The following is a 16,920-nucleotide window of genomic DNA, read 5'->3' as shown; positions in this document are numbered from 1 at the left end:
TTCCTTAGGAGCGTCGATTTCGGAATCCTTTTTGTCCTCCAGATAATCGTCATCTTCATAAAACATTTCTGCCTCTTCTTCTTCCATGTCCCCTAGCGAAGGTTGCCAGCCCTGGAAATGAGTGAAAACATCTTTCAATACATGTAAGATTTTATTTTTTCTCTTACTTACCAATTCATCTTTTTTTACCCTCGGGTAGCAAACGCCCACATCTGTAACGTTGTCGTCCAGATTAATCAGAACGTCCGTAAAGCTTAAAAACATTTTATTTTAAGTATTTAAGAAGAAAAACTCATTCTTTCTTAGCGTGGCAGGTGTGATGTGTGTTTTTATACAACATCCACTCAACGAACTAATTATAACTGAACATTTATATTGAAACGTTTTTGCTTGCTCGAAGCAACTCTGCGTCCAGGCAGGCGCGTCGGCTAGCGCGTGCCGAAAGTGACCTAGAAGATGTCAGTTTGACAGATTGTAGATAACATTCGGGACACGGACGCGTCGGACGCGCGCCGTCTATTATCGGCCTAACATGGAAAAGATAGTCGTTATAGTATTATTTTCTTATGCCAGTAAGAATTTATCCGCTCCTTTCTCGACTCCTTTTTCATCGGAAAGAAGAACTTGTGAACTAAAACTCGAATCGAATAATAATTTCAAAATGTTTAAATCTTTATTCAGGTTCTCCAAATGAATGTGTATCGAGACACTACAATGTTTCTTTTCACAATTTCGTGTCCGTTTATAGCTATTCCCAGCTTACTTTCCTTTTTATCATTTTCTTTTTTCCAGTTTTTTGTCTCTTTGCATATGTTGTCACTATGATAATCCGTTCGCTTTTTCTTATTACTTACGCAACGACTTTAGAGTTGGGGGTGCTACATACCAAACAAACTATCAATCGCACTGTTTTTTTGTTTTTCAGTATTTCGCTTTTAGCTAAATTCGGCTTAAGTTTTTCTCAACCGCCTCGGTTTGGAACCCCGCCATCGGGAAACCGGTAAGGACAAAGACATATTTAGCGATTTGCTTCTGATTTTGATTTTGGTTTGTACCCAATGCTATGCTGAATCCGTAAGACCATTCGAGCGTCCACAAATGGCTTTTGTAATGCTGTCGGTGAGGCAGAATTAACGGTGCGCAATAGTCGGTGCCATGGGGTCACACGACTCTGTATTTCTTTCTGTAAAGTTGTCTTTAGCACAAGAATTAGTTGCTACTGTATGCATTTCAATTTAAAAAAAAACATTAATACAAATCCACAACTTGTAGTCGGTTTGATGCCCCCGGTGTTGGATTCTGCATTTCAGTGTGTTAATCTAAGGTACTTTACACCGCGAACTGCAACAAATCGGTGCGATTAATCGTTTACTTTGTGACAATACATTACATTTCTTTACAAACACACGCACACGAAGAGGCATGGCAAATTGAAGGGAAGAAGAAAATGGCATTGTATCGTTAAATTCAACCAACGTTGTAAGTTCTTAGTAGGATAATTTTATACTTTTCTTCTTCACGTTTCTCAAATAGGAAATGGTGCTAATTAAAAAGGGCTTGCGAATGGCGGAAAGGCTCAAACAGGACAACGTTTTATACAGTACTAATAATACACATTCATTCCCCATTCAAACATTCAGCTTCGTGTTTTTATCCAACCCGTATGGTTGGAAGGATAACACAGAACATGGCCATTCGCGTGTGCACAGTCGCTTATTAACCGCTAACGTTAATAATACAAAATTGTAATGAGGATGTAAAAACATGTGCAGTTGGTTGATAAATACTCAACCAAATTAAAAGTTAGAGTTGAGATGGCGTAAGGAACTACAGTATACTAAGACGAATAAATACTCATATGAATCAACACAAACACCGAAACTCCCGGAAAGATTCCGCTAAGCAACTAGGATTGTACGCAATGATAAAGCAAATACAACACACACGACGGACCTACCGTGTTCCGTATTGACCAAAACTAAAAGTGCATACATACATTTTAGTTGCTAAACCGTCCGTTTCACCATTCACCAAAGAGTAGTATCACCAAATAGACATAAAAATGGACGTTATTACTATAAACCAATAATTGTACTTTTAACACCTGCATAACTGATCGTTTGCAGAGTGCTACCACCGCGTCTTGTGTGGATTGGAAAAGGAAAACGAAAATAATAGATAACACGACGGGAAGTGGAAAGTATAAATCTTCTATCATATTTTAACCGTGGTTTTCTTCAAAAACCGTATTACAATTCAACTGCCTAAGGGACACACATATGAAATATTTATATAATAATACATATATATATATAGATATATATATATTTATGCAACATAAAAAAAAGACGGACACTTGAGCGCATTCGACTAATAACGTAACTAAATTTGCTGCGGTGAGGAGGACAAACAAATGCTTTTTTGTATCACAATCTTCACATAATCATTCTTCATCTTCCCTTCGACACCTTGCTAGCCGGATTTTCCGTCTTCTGGATTCTAAACAGTGTGCATGGTCGTGGACCGTTTAAATTCCCCGTAAACTGTCGCTGATACTAATGGTGTACCGCAGCCGTGCACTATTTTCTATTATATTTTCTTCGCCTCAGCATCGTCGTTCGCTGATACGCAACCGACTGAGTCCCCTTTTCCAATTTATGCTAGGAAACTAACGACACTATCGGATCTTGAATAGAGTGGGACGTACTAAATCGTACCACTCTCGTGCATGAGATGAGCACGGAGTTAGTAGCATTTTGTATGCTTTTGGAAAACACCGTGGACAAAAATAAAACAACATGTGAGAAACTGCCATGTATGACAAAATCGACTAAAGATCGACATCCTCTATATGATGGTGTTTTGGGGGAGTTCAACTCGCAGTCAATGACTGCGTTTCCAATAAAAAAGGTTTTTCTAAATAAAAAACCACTAGAATATTCTCCAAACATAAAAAACATCACATGGCTACTTCGATTACAGCCCCGAACATCGATTCTGTTGCCATTCAAGATCACTCGTACAAATGTCTGTGTGTGTGAGGTGAAGTTTTGTTTTCCGAAAACTGAAAATCATCTGACTGTGGTAGATTGCACAACTTCCTTTTCTTTTTGTCATTGCTTTGTACCTTCCTTACATCTCGATGATGCTTGCAACTAGAACAAATGGACAAAACTAGACCCATAGCAGTTTACGACAAACTTGTAGCTCCTTGGAGCTCCGTATTTGATCCCCAGATCCTTCTATGATTTGGCCTGTTCGTTTCGTTGACATCATTCCCTTCCATACCAGCGCAGGCTAATGCGACCCTAACTAATAGAAATCCTCGCAAATTTCTGTAAGGATGTTCTTGAGGCTGTCCAAACCGCGGAGGAAACCACTGTCTGGGCCGTGGTGTACCTTGACGTTGGTGCTGGTGCATAGTGAGGCACCCCCGTTCTTAATCTCGAACGTGGTGTGCGCGAAGTCAATCATACGAACATCGGCCATACCGAGCGTGCTGGTGCCGCCACCGATACCCATCGTACCGCCGCCGATCCCTCCTAGCCCGCCGCCAAGCGAACCCGATTTTGACTTGGAGCTAAGCTTTCGGCGTAGCGGGATCGAGGTGCCCCCTGTAGCCGTTCCGCTCGCAGTAGAGCCACCGAGCGGTTTCCGAATGGGGCCGCCAGCTCCGACGCCCGCATCTCCCGGGCAGCAGCTACTGCTATCCTTGCCCTTCAGCCGCTTCGAGCCACTGCTGCTACCGATCTGCTTCTTGCGCAACAGCTGCCGCTCCTCCTCGTCGTCCACTTCACCCTCCTCCTCGTCGTCATCATCCACCTCATCTTCGTGGTATCCGGCGTCGGAGTTGTCATGCTGACTACTACCCTCAAACACGCCACCGACGCGTTGCTCCACACTTCTGCCCACCCCACTCGGCTCTATTGCACCCAGAACCGCACCGGCAACCCCGGTCGCGAAGATACTACCGCCGCCCAGGTCGTTCGTGGTGGCCACACTCTCCGTAGTGTTATTGTTGCAAATGTTGCTGCTCTCGAGCGAAAGCTTACTGTGGCCGAAAGTAATACTGCTGTTGCTTGTACTGAAACCGCCGTCGTTGCCCCGCAAAGGTCCTCCACTCTCATCCCCCAGGAAGCTGGGCTCGAAATCGGTACTTTGTTCCGGGCGCCCACCCGGCACCGACGCTTTTGGCACCACGAAGGCCGCCGCGTAATCGTCGCTGCTGCTGTTGCTGTTGCTACTGTAGTTCATCCATGAGTCCATCGAGTGCGGGCTGGAGCTGACAATGTGCTGCGACGAGGTCGCACAGGTAACGCCACCACCAACCGCTGAGGGTAACAGTGGCATGATTGGAATGGCGTCGCTCGGCGATGATGAACCATCAGTCGCACCCGGATAGATGGTCTCCTCCGAAATCGGACAGAATGGTGCTACCTTCGCTGTTTCGGATGCCGGAGCAGAAGACAAATTTCCCGTCGTACGGTCGCCACCATTACTACCTAGACTCTGCTCGATCGGCTCGACGGCTGCCGTCACTACACTGCGGAAGTGGTGACCGGCGAATGTGGTGCAAGAACCAGGAGCCGTACCGACCCGGGAAGCAGCATCGGAGTTATGGAGTGGCGTTGATGATGCTGTGGCTGCTGCCGCTTTGGCCGCTGCAGCTGCCGCTGCCACCGTGGCCATCGAAGCGTTCACGCGGTGGTGATGTAGCGAGGAGGAGGAACTAAAAGAGGCGCGCGGCGGCGGGACTGGAAACTCTTCATTCGACGACGACATCGGTGGCTCAATCGAACTGTTTGATGCGTCTGCGTCGTAGCAGTAGGAGTTTGATTCCGTCTCGAGCAGGTGGTAGTCGCCGGCATCGGAAGGCTCGGTACTGTCGGCCATCATGACCGGATCTTCGTACCCCTCGTACACGATCAGTAGTGAGCTGAAGGCAAACAGAACAAGTTAATTAAATGCATGCGTAAAATGTCGGGCATGATTGAATATTTACCACGAGTAGAAGCGGTAGCTCGATTGCTTCTCGATGACGCGCCGTAGCTGCTCCAGCTTGTCCAACACTTTCGCGATCACCTTCGCCCGTAATCGGTAGCCGTTGTGGAAGAAGTTGTGCAGCGCTTCTTTGAAGCCGTCTTCGGACAGCTCGCGGCCCCAGTACTTGTCCCGCTTGACGTAATCGTCGAACTTCGTCTGGTAAACCTGCATACCGCAGAGCCGGACGCCGAGTGAGGCTGATGTGCTGGCCGCACACTTGGCCATCTGCTTACTGCGCTTTTCCGCCGATGCATCGTCACCGTGCTGGCGGGTCCCCATCTTGAGATCGAGGATGCAGGGCTGCCGGTATGCGGAGGTGATGTTTTCCAGCATCAGAAAATCTGCTCTCGGATGAAAGGAAAATAGAAAAACGGGAATATATCGTTAGTGCAATTCTATTGCGGCCACAGTTCAAACAGAACACAGCGCCCAAGCAGTTACGTTCTTCCGGCTTCAGGGGGAAGGGTAACGGAACTAGCGTGGAGTCGATGAAAATGGACATGGCAACAGGATGAGAATTGATGTGTATAAGCTTGAAGTACTGCAATGAAGCTTTGTCATCCAGGACGGTAAAGTGAAATCCGCCATGGATTACTCTCGCACAGTGTCGAAAGTCGGTCTACCTAATAGATATAAACTAATTCTATCACCATTTTCCATCAGTGTGCGAAAACTGACGAAAAAAGGAAACGTGACAAGTACAAGCAGTTCGTGTCTTGTTCACACGGAACCCACGAACAGTGCTGGGCGCCTGTAAGTAATCACAACATAAGGATTTGACTTTCTTCTAAAGGTGCCTGTACTTCAGTACAGAAATCATTATTTAGAATTAAATTTAGTGCTCGACTCAGGTCAACCGTGTTTTTTGTGTGCCATCAATCCCATATTTGATAAAGCTAATTCGTTCGTCGACCAGACATTCGTTGTTACGAATATATTAAATCCGCACAAATGATACGAAAAAAGGACGTATATTTATTCGACTTCAATCGATAATAGCCTCCGCCGCTACTGTGCAGACATTCGTACGCGGGATGTACGTCGTGATTTGGAAGCCATAAAACAACGAATACATGCAGCATGTTGATGACTCTCCTCGCCGGTAGGAATTTATTTGTGTCTAAGGTTGTGGTACGTGTTTATGTGCATGTGCGATGAACTGACGGTCAGATGAATACTTGTCGACGAGCACGAAGGAACGTAAGCAGTGGGAACGGACGGACGGCACACAACGAAGCGATTGCAGGGCAGGATATGTAGGAAAGATATGTCATATTTCGCGACCCATTCGACTTCACAACAAACCCCTCCCTCTTTGGGTTTGAGTAAGAGGATGTGGTCGACGATTGCGTCATCGCTTCCACGAACACGATACTAACATTGTTTATTGGAGTTGTCTAACTGTGCAATACTTTTTAACACTTCAGAAGGTATTCCATTTTTATGTATTTTCATCCTGCAAGTAGAAGAGTAGAGAAAGAGAAAAAACCATGATTAGAGCCGGGCTGCATGTGCGAGATCTTACTGCGACGTCAGGGGATTTTTACTGTGAGTGTCAGAGTTTTGTTCGGCGACTTCCTCGTGTGTGGCACACCTCTCTTTAGCTCTGTTCGGTGAGAAGTTTACCGGTATCAAAACATCTAAAAAAAATACAATCGATGGTGGCATTTGTGAGGCTGTCATTTGTAGTAACGGGGGATCGGCTTAAATAGTGCGCGCGCGCACTAGCGCTGTATACAGCATGTCCCATCATCGACTGACTTTCACGCGGATGATAGAGGATTCATGGTCACAACAAACCGTCATCAAAGTAGACAATCTACAGATAACCAGACACCTGAAACACCGGCCGTAACCACGTGGCAAACACCGATGGATCGTTCACTTCATTTGTCGCCACGTCAGTATATCGCACCCGAATTGACCCCGAAAGGCAAACACAGGCTTACGCCAATGACCAGCAGGAGCCCTCTCCCCCATTTGCACTAGCGTCTCCGGCAAACGGTACATTTTTACAGGTAACCGAAGCCAAACGGATAGCATCAGAGTCGCAACGAACGTATACTAACCGTAGCACCTCTTCACGCTTCCTCTTCGACGCGGCAGTCTTTCGTACTGGATCGTCCCGGAAGCTGGGCGAGTAGCGTTTTTCGAGCTTTGAGCCACCCATGGTCGTCGCTTGCATAACACCTGAAACGAAAATGGAAAATTAACAAAATGGTTAGAAACGAATTCATTAGAATACGGTTAAGAACGTCAACAAAAATGCAATTAATTGCATTTAACATTGGTGCAACGCCACTAGAGTTGCCTTTTCGATGTGTTCCCTCCCTCCCTTTCATAGCACGTGTGGTTGATATTTTTATTTAGAACCTCATGCAATCAAATGTGACCATCAACGAACCAATGATGATTCAATTGATTTCTCATGCCATTGGCACTTGATTGCCAGATGACAAAAACCACCAGAATTAATCAGCTCTGCTGAAATATGATTTAGATGGAGACGCCTAGTACCAACTTGACTCTATCAACAGCGAAATGATTTCGTACGGTTTTATATGAGTGTGACTTGGGCAACATGTATGTTGCCTGTATTGAATATTGTTTTATGCATGGCCGATATGCCGTAAAAAAATAGTTTTAATGTCAATTGTACAACTTTGATCAAAATTGTGTAACAACAGCAAACAATTTTAAATAAAAAATAATATAATAATAATAATAACCTTCGCAGCAGATCTCTCTATTTTATGTAACAACGTATTTGAATAGAACTATTACTTTTTGAATATGAGTTTTTTTTTAAATCATTCTGAATTCCTGAAAACATAGGCACATTTGGGTACATTTGGGTTTATTTTACCAAGGTCGAATTTTTAAACACACTACATGTAAGACAAAACAGAGTAAAATATTATGTGAGGGCATTCATGGTTCTTCGAAGTTTCCAATTGCAACATTGTAAATGCCATCGTCTTTCTTTGAAGACGTACTACTTTCCATCCAGAACCGGAGGGATTAGTTTTAACATATTTTCATTTACCATCATCTAGCAGGACAAGTTCACAAACACCTTACGGTGCCATCTATCCAACTTGCTGTGTGCGTGTGCGCAACATAAACACACGTGAGCCCGCCTGCAGTATGTGTCAACTTTCGTCCGCATGCCGATGCTCCCTGATTTTGCTTTCATTTCTTATTTTTTCGACCAACGTTAACCTACCATGAACTCGACCTAAATGGGAACCAACGTCCACAGGCTGTGGGTTGTGTGGTGTGTTCGCTGGCACAACTCCCTTCTTTATGTCCCAACAAAATCACGCCATCCAGTTTCATTGGAATCCATTGTACGATGCTCGCATGGCGTAACAACACTTTGTGGCCGAATCATTTTACCTATTGTACGCGACATGACACATCCGGCAATTGATATTAATGTATTTATGTATAAATATATAAAAAAGTAAAAATGTAACATTTCCAATATTAATATTTTGGACAAATTAGATCATCCATGTATGGGGCGGTAGATACGCTTTATATAAAGGCAAAAGCGAACAGAACACATGTCCAACTACAAACCGACGATTCGGTTGCCGTGATTTAAAGGTTTATTTTCCATTCCTAATAACATACATCACATTAACTTCAAAGCCTATTCAGTCCGATTCCGCCAGGCCTCGGGAAAACGACCGACAGAAGAGCCGTAATATTTTCCTCATCAATACTGCTCTGTGCGAGGAGGAAAAGATGATGCGTCATTCAAATATTTATCCTCGCATTCCATTCCTTTCCAGTTGATCTTCCACTCGAAAAATTTTCCGATAGAACCACTACTACAGCTAATAATAACAATAATAATAATATTACTAACAATAATAGTAATAATGAAGGCGTGTGGCGCATTAAAATGACTTGGCGCCAGTCAACGGGTTGTCTTGTCTATTTTTTTTTGTTACGGTATTTTTCCCTTCTTCAAACGCGCAATATTTATTAGGAAGGAAGAAGAAAATTCCGGTTTCCTTGACCATTCCGACGTCGAGTCCGACGGTGGAAAAACGAAACGCGCAAAACCTAGAAGCAATGTGCGTTCGGAAGTGAGGCATGGATAAGGTTGTTTTTTAGCAGTTGGAATGAGTCGAGTGGACGGCGGAAAGAATGTCTAAGAAGATGCATAGCTAGCTGTAGTTTGAATCACCGAAAATCCACGCTGTAGAGAAAAACCACTCCAATCTCAGCTGCCGGTGGAGACGAAGGAGGTTGATAATTTTTCTTACGGATGTCCATAACCACCCGCAACCAACCAACCAGCAACCATGCTTAAACGCGCGCGCACTCCGACATGGCGACTCTAAAATAAGAATATAGTCGTTCTGCGGGAAAAAGGCCTGGCTCGTTCTAGGGTGCGCTACAAATTCGTCCGTGCGGTTAACTTTGGCAGCGATAATATTTGTTTTTCCGGTCGGTGCTTCAATCGGCGGAATCTTCTGTAATATTTTTATCGAAAACATTGGGCTTAGGAAACGCATTAAATCCATTCGTGTATCTACGCAGAAGCATCATCCTCAGCGGGGAAGGAAAAGTAATTATCGATGAGTAGATTTGATTAAAATACCATCACTTTACTCTTGAAAAGAGGGTAAAGGGCGTTGGAGGGTGCTGAAGTAAATAGCGACGATTACGCGCCCGTTTGCTAGGTTTGTAGCGCAGAATACCAATGCGCCATCACATTCCAGAGCTCTATGTAATGTTGGTATGAGTAGGATGAAATTGGTTGGTATGAGAACAGAAATGCACCTATATCGCCATAGGTAGGAAGAAAATTGCATGTCCCAACCCCTGCTTGTGAAGTTTTTCTATTACGTATTGCAATCCATATGTACTATGTCACAGTGTTCACCGTGCGGTAGGCGGCTGCAAACAAAATAGCTATATTTTTCAACCTACAAACCAGTATGTTAAAGGGGTAACTACAAGTAGTTACTTTCCACTTAGTAGTCAAAATTTACACTTTTGCAAACAGAGAAGAAACATTCAAATAGTTTGATTCTGCCTAGAAACGACCTTGGCGTAGACACACGACGTACGGTGACCTTCACCGGGATTGTTGCACCAGTCGGATGCATCGCACGAGGAGAGCGTGAAGAGAATGTTTTCTTTACACGGAGAAATCCATGCAATTTTTCCCGTTTCCATATACACTAGAGAGAAGTGAACGGTTTGTGGACGATGAGTTTCTGTATTTGGAAGAATAACAGCGAACATCACGATCGGCGCCGACGTTGGCGACGGCAGAAGCACCCCTCAACAGCTGCTTGCGGGCGAACACTTTATTGCCCATCGCATTGCCGGGGTGACACACTTCAGTACGGTTATAGACTGGTGGTTGGCCCGCATTGAAACTGGACTTGGTTGCCAAGCGCGCGCCGTGGGAAAATTCCACTCGGAAGAAAGCGAGAGGATGAGTTTTGAAAGAAAAGAAGCGAACATTCCACGATTGGGAAAAGAAAAATTAAACCAACCAGTTAAAAGGCGATTTGGTTCAAATGTAGCGTGAAAACAGTGACGCTTCCAATCTAATGGATAGACAATTAATCACCTACTTTTAATTAAACAAGAATGTTCCATGATTCACTCTCCATTTTGTTCTAGCATGCTCGTATGTTTCTATGACTAATTCTTCAACACTATTAAAACAAACGAGTTTTCCTTCTGGATTAGTTATAACAAACATAACTTATAGCTGAACAAATGAAATACACGACAAATCAATTCAATATTCAGTGAGCAATCGAATTTCAATGGGCAAAATTGTTGCTTTATAGTGCTTCTAATAAAACACAGACAGATTCCAGAAAACGACACAAAATGGGACTTCAATTCTAATAGCACGTTACGGAACAAATTGTAAAGGTACTTTTAAAGTTATTGTTGGAAACGTTTCGGTCCAACGAAGCTAGCCGAACAGAAACGTCGCCGCGACGGCGATGTTTTTTAGATAAGCATAAAAAGGATCGAAGGACGCGCCTTCGATCTCTTTGCAAGGCGGAACAGTGAGAAGCCGGACAATTTTTTGGCGTATCGAACGACCTTAATAAAGTTAGTTTCAAAAGGCAAGAAAAGCTGGTGCCTTTCATTTATTCCCGCGAAGAGCACCGTTAAAGACAATCGTCTTTAACAGTTATCTAATTTTGCCTCTACAAATATCCCCTATTTTATAGATTGTGGACCATCGTTTAGGCCTTTAATGTTATATACTTTAAGAAAAGGTTATGCAAACAATAAACTATTGCGAATCAGGAGTTGTAAGATACAACAACAATTTTATAGATAGACAAATAAGTTACATACATGGTAATTGGTAAAGGCAGGCTCTAAGGTGGTGCTATGAATGATCTCAAAAATCCCCATTTTCTTCCACTTCCAGCGCACAACATGAAAACACTTGAACGAGTCCTTGGAAAACCGTTTGAGTAGCCACTGCAGCAATGGTCGGAGATGCCAGAAAGAAGAGGCATGAAATCATTCCGGCTGTCGAACCAGGGTCCTCAGAAAATTCATGTCGACGCAATGTCGTGTCGACATATTCCGGGCAGCCCGGCGCCGGCATTGGCGGACGAGTATATTAAAAATCTCAAAAATAGCCAACAACTTGCCCCCCGTCGATGCGACGCCGAAGGAAATTAAAATAAAACAACAATTCGAAATACTCCAAGCGGCGTGGTAAATCGCGGTAGGTGAATCGAAATTCGAATCCGACGCGAAACAGTTGGCCGCGCTGCATTTCTACGAGGAATTAGTTTCCTCCTGCAACCAATCTTGGAATGTCGATCGTGGATTTCGCTTACCTCTATACTTTGGAACAAACTGCTGTATATCGCTGGGAATGTTTTGATAGAACTCGAGTTCACGAAGGTTGAGTGGCTTGATCACAGTGCTTTGGTTCAGCAGCAGGAGTCTCGTATGGCCACCGACCTGGCGGGTGAGAAGTAAGGAAAATGGACGTAGATTTAATGTAATGCACATGCATTCTCGGAATGAATCGTTTATGCAAACCCGTACCTGGTTGTTGAGAGGATACAGAGCGATCTCGTCCTCGTCACTTTCGGTATCATGCTGTGGTTGTTGGTTGTGGTGGTGGTGGTGATGGTGGTGGAGGTTTTGATGCTGCGCTTGCTTCTGCTGCTGTTGTTGACATTGCTGCTGTTGCTGCTGCAGGAGGGCGTGATTATTAAAGTGGAGGTTCTGCGATTGATACTGCTCCTGCTCATGGTGAAGGGCCCCTGTTGTGGACGTCCGCGAGACGTGCTGCTGGTCTCCGATCTGATAGAATTGCTTGCTGTTCTGCCGAGCACCGAACAGAGATGGCTTCTGCTGGTGCGCTTCCTTTAGGTACGCCGGAAAATTGTCACCACTCTTCGTTACATGGAAACCGTCAGTAGCAACGGGTCGTTCGAAGTGAACGGACTGCTGCTGCAGTTGTTGCTGCTCTTGTTGCTGCTGCTGTTGGTGCTGGTGGGCCACATTGTATGGAACAGATCGCGAATGCTGCTGTAGCTGTAGATGGTGGTGCTCATGCTGCTGCTGCTGCTGTTGCTGGCTACTGTTGTAGTTGTGGAAATTAAGTTGCTGCAAATTCGTAGGGACATGTTGCGCGGTAGTACGTTCAATATCTCCCATGCCCCAATCACCCAGAAAATATACCATACCCCTGTATCGCAAATCGTATTCTTGGTCGGTGGAAGCTACTACCGCCGCCGTAATTGTGAGTGGTACGAAAGATTTTGCGAGGGATGCTGGCGACAATATGTAGCCTGTGTGGCTCCTGGCAGGTGAGAGATTTCTTCTTCTGCCAATTGTATGAATTTTCCACGATGCAAATTTTACCGTTAAAATCAAATCAATTCCAACGTCGTGTATTTGGTGCACCTTTTGTTATATTTCGATATCAAACTAGATTGAAGCTGAAAGTGTAAAAGACAGAATGAAAACAATTTTAACATGTGGTTTGAAAATTGTGAAACGAATGTGATTTAATATACTAGAGAAAAACAACATTTCAAAATTCAATAAAAGATCTCCTTTAGCAGTAAAAAATGAAAACACTTCTCTGTAGTAATCGACACACAAGTTCAAGGCAAGTACGCAACGTGCATAGCACATTGCATCACACCACCATGGTTTTCTGTTCGCCACCGGAATAATTCTTTTTATTTTTGAGCAACACACAAACTACTGAAGTGATGTTGAAACATAAGCCGGAATGGCAGTGGAGAAGGTATCAACCGATCAGCCGCCTGAAAAGTGTCATGCACGTGCCAGCCTAACTCCCATTATCGTGAAAGCAATTCAAATTGTTCGAATAACGGGCCTTCTATTAACCTTTAGCGACATTCCGTAGGTGTGTTGACAAACTTCTAGCAAACTGTTATTGGAATACGATCGATCGCTAGACAACGACTTTTGCTTTGTACCTCGATTAGAACCAAATACCACCCTCATTGCCCTTGTGGTAGGGTTGGCTAGCATCACGCTAATTTTATTGTAGTGATTATCACGAAAAAAAAGAAAACAGAGGAATGACTATAACAAATCACCATTGCAGGCAAACACAACTACATAAGGGCTGAAGGAAAATCTAGCTTTCTTCGATTAGCTAGCCCGTACACGTGGAGGCACAATTAATTGTCATTACACGAACGGGAAGCACACATACACACAAACACAAGCCCGTGTAATAAATGACGACAGCGACCAGTTGCGGTGGAGAAAGAAAGGCCAGCCGGTGCGGGGTGAAAGGATGTCGCACTGCAATGGCAGTCTGCAAGCTTTCACAACTTGAATCATCAATTAACATCCTATAAATACGAGCTACGATTGCTGTGCGAGTTTTTGCTTCTACGGGCACACTCGAAATGGTCGCCACATGTGTCGTCGCGATCGGCCACATGTTCGCCGACCAGGAATTGGATGATGCCGCCGAATAAATACCGCCATTAATGTCAACCTGCACTGGCGGGCGACACTGGTGCTATTTTGCTTGTGCACTCCACCCCTTCACGGATGAACCCGGACACCACACGGTAGACCACGAAACATCCCTTTCGCGTAGTAAGGGCACGACTACCCATTCCCACTAACACTGGTAACTTACGTAAGATCGTCTTAAATGGCAGGCAGCTCCCAATCCGAGCACGATTAAGCGGCAGCGATGACAACGAACGGCCCTACCCTTTGACATTACAACCGCTGCTGCACGGAACGAACGAACAACACAAGAAAAGCCCAAAAAAAAACACCGTCAGCAGGGACCGAAGAACGAGCGTGATCTGTCCCCCTGGGACACCGAAGGGGCGCGATCTACTGCCTATCGGGAGGAAAACAGCGAACACAAATGATTGAAAGGTGATCGCGGAAAATACACCAATATCTAGAATCTCGTCACTAGCTCACTGATCACTCCAATTAGGCGAACGGTCCGGTTCGAACTGAATTGAGTTTACAAGCTGATCTCGTCTCGCTACGATCCTCAACGTGTGTGCGACGTTTCTTTCAATCTCACCAGATCACATCTCAAACTTACTGGTTGCGCTCATCCTTTTCCCGATTTACTGTACTCTTTCTCGACCTTTGTCTCTCTGATTTCTCTCATTAGCAATTCATCGTACCGCGTATAGCGAGTGCGAGAGCGTTCGTATGTTTTTGTTTTACGGTGGGCACGCTCGAAATTGGAGCAACAGCTCAGCCAACCAGAGCATATACTACTATTTTTGTATTATTCTCCAATGGCGCCCCCTCCGGAACACCTTGCGTTACAACGCGCGTCCTCGAAAGCAGGAGGACACACGCATCTCGTCGAATTTCAAACAACACATCAACTCACCAACAGGTCCATCCCATCCCAGGACAATGTCACCTCGGGTGTCATCGAGAGTGCTAGACAGCACTTTACGTGCACCTTACGTTCTGAATTGACAGCGTACCGATTTTTTGGTCTGGAAGTACAAAATATTGCGACATTCAACGGAGCGCAAGTCATACCGAACGGATTCCTCAGGTTTTGGGGGCGGTGTTCAGGCCTTCAAAAGCCAGAGTCACACGTCGGACAAACCTCCGGCAGATCGGAAATGCGACGACATTCCTGGCTTCCCTTGCCTTGCGTTCCATTCCCGAACACGTGTATATCCCCCAAAAAGGTTTAAATCAAGAAGTGCTGGAACCGTGGAGCAAACAAAGAATCGACACGGTGACGCCGACGGCGGAAGCTAACACTAGCGCTAACGGCACATACCGGGGGTTCAAGGGCATCGGCACAGTTAAGTGTCCCAATTAATCGTCACATTGCGTGTTAAATGAAAGAGGAACTTGGGTAGAAAAAAAAAGATGCCGATGATCATCTTCTCTGGCCAACCTGAACGTCTTTCGTTCGAGCGCGAGCTGATAGTACCTTCCAGTGCAGACGAGTGCAAATGCCGTGTGCAGGTTCCGCTATACGTTTCAGAAAGATAACGATACGCGCCACTCAGTCTGTAGGACGCCTGTTGTACTACTGAAGGCCTTCCGGGGTCGCGTTCACGGGAAGCAGTACAATCCCCTGCTCTCTACAGTTCCTCACCACCGTCAACACCAGCAGTGTTGGGTGGTTGTCCATGCGTCCGATCGCGTACGGTTTCCCACCAACGCACACACCTCTTAGCAGAGACTGCGGCGTCATTAGCATTCTAGTGGCGCGAGTGCAGTCAGCTGATCTGCCGGTTCGTAACGTGCTTTTCGTCATGGATTCGGCGTGACGCTGAGGTGACGTAAAGTTGAATCGTTTTTTTTCCATCAGCTCGTAGACAACTCCGTCTGCGTGTTCCAGTCAAAAGCAGTGGAAGATCACTGAGGGATGAGCGTCGTAACCGCCGTGACGAGAAAGGAAAGATCAAAACAAAACAGTGTACGGATCGCAGCGCTTGACAAGTCCGGGGATGGGATGGTGCGATCGGGCACGAAGCGATCGCATGGATGAAGTACGCGTCCCAGAGGTATTGGATGAAAAGCAGACCGGATCCGACCCGCCATTGCTATACAAGCATCTCCATACGTTGGTGGGCAGCATTGTGTGAGAGAGCACGCGTTACAACAGTGGTGCTAAAGCACTTCACCGTCGGTCGCAAATCGCATTTTCATGTGATACTCGCCATATGATCCTGCACTTTGTACCTCACGTGTTCTTGTGTTCAAGTAGCGATCAGCATAAAAAGTAAGGTGTGCGCAAGTATGTGCGCCAAACTGATAAAGCAGCTCGGAAATATCACTAGTCAAACCACAACACAAACGCCGGAGGCCATTCGCAATACAACATCCCGGTTCAAACATTTACAAGTTATTTTAATTACTTCAGCATGAACAAAATCCCTAGTTTTTCGCTCTCCTTTTTTGCCCGTGACCTTCACACACGTTCGCCTTCATCTAACTGAACCGGTTGTTGTTCTCCTGTGCCAGCGGTACGCAAACGCATCCCTCTCGTACATTTGCGTGGGTCTTAATAATGGCTCTTGTTTGTAAGCTGCATGCTGTCACACACTCATAGAAGTTATGTACACATGGGAAACTACGGTAACATGTATACACGAGCGGAAGAAACGGTACGCAACGCACGCAAGACAAAACCAGCTGATTCGCAGCTGAGGGGATGTTTGTTCTACTGACGGAAACAACCGCTGACTCATTTCGTCTTCGTGATTGGTGGATGTTTCCCGGAGATAATAGATTTTAGAAATGCCGTTCAACCAAACAAGCTAGGATAAAGTCTCACAGTGCCCCACCATCCCACGTAAACAGTATTTGAATAAAATCATTATACGAGAAATAGATATAAACCTTACACAT

General features: G+C 45.0%; 1 protein-coding gene across 1 annotated transcript; it reads right to left on the bottom strand.

Moving 5' to 3' along the window:
* Positions 1-1,209: 1,209 nt before the first annotated feature.
* Positions 1,210-12,977, bottom strand: LOC131259614 (uncharacterized). The gene is made up of 6 exons (XM_058261153.1): positions 12,109-12,977; positions 11,895-12,021; positions 7,113-7,233; positions 6,423-6,499; positions 5,003-5,384; positions 1,210-4,936 (listed from the first exon to the last, which is right to left on the bottom strand). Exons 1-6 carry the CDS (start codon positions 12,751-12,753, stop codon positions 3,313-3,315), a joined length of 2,976 nt encoding a protein of 991 aa, XP_058117136.1. The 5' UTR covers positions 12,754-12,977; the 3' UTR covers positions 1,210-3,312.
* Positions 12,978-16,920: the final 3,943 nt, after the last annotated feature.

The sequence above is a fragment of the Anopheles coustani genome, chromosome 3 (assembly GCF_943734705.1).
Source record: "Anopheles coustani chromosome 3, idAnoCousDA_361_x.2, whole genome shotgun sequence".
Taxonomy (NCBI): domain Eukaryota; kingdom Metazoa; phylum Arthropoda; class Insecta; order Diptera; family Culicidae; genus Anopheles; species Anopheles coustani.
This window is presented reverse-complemented; position numbering and strand designations above follow the sequence as displayed.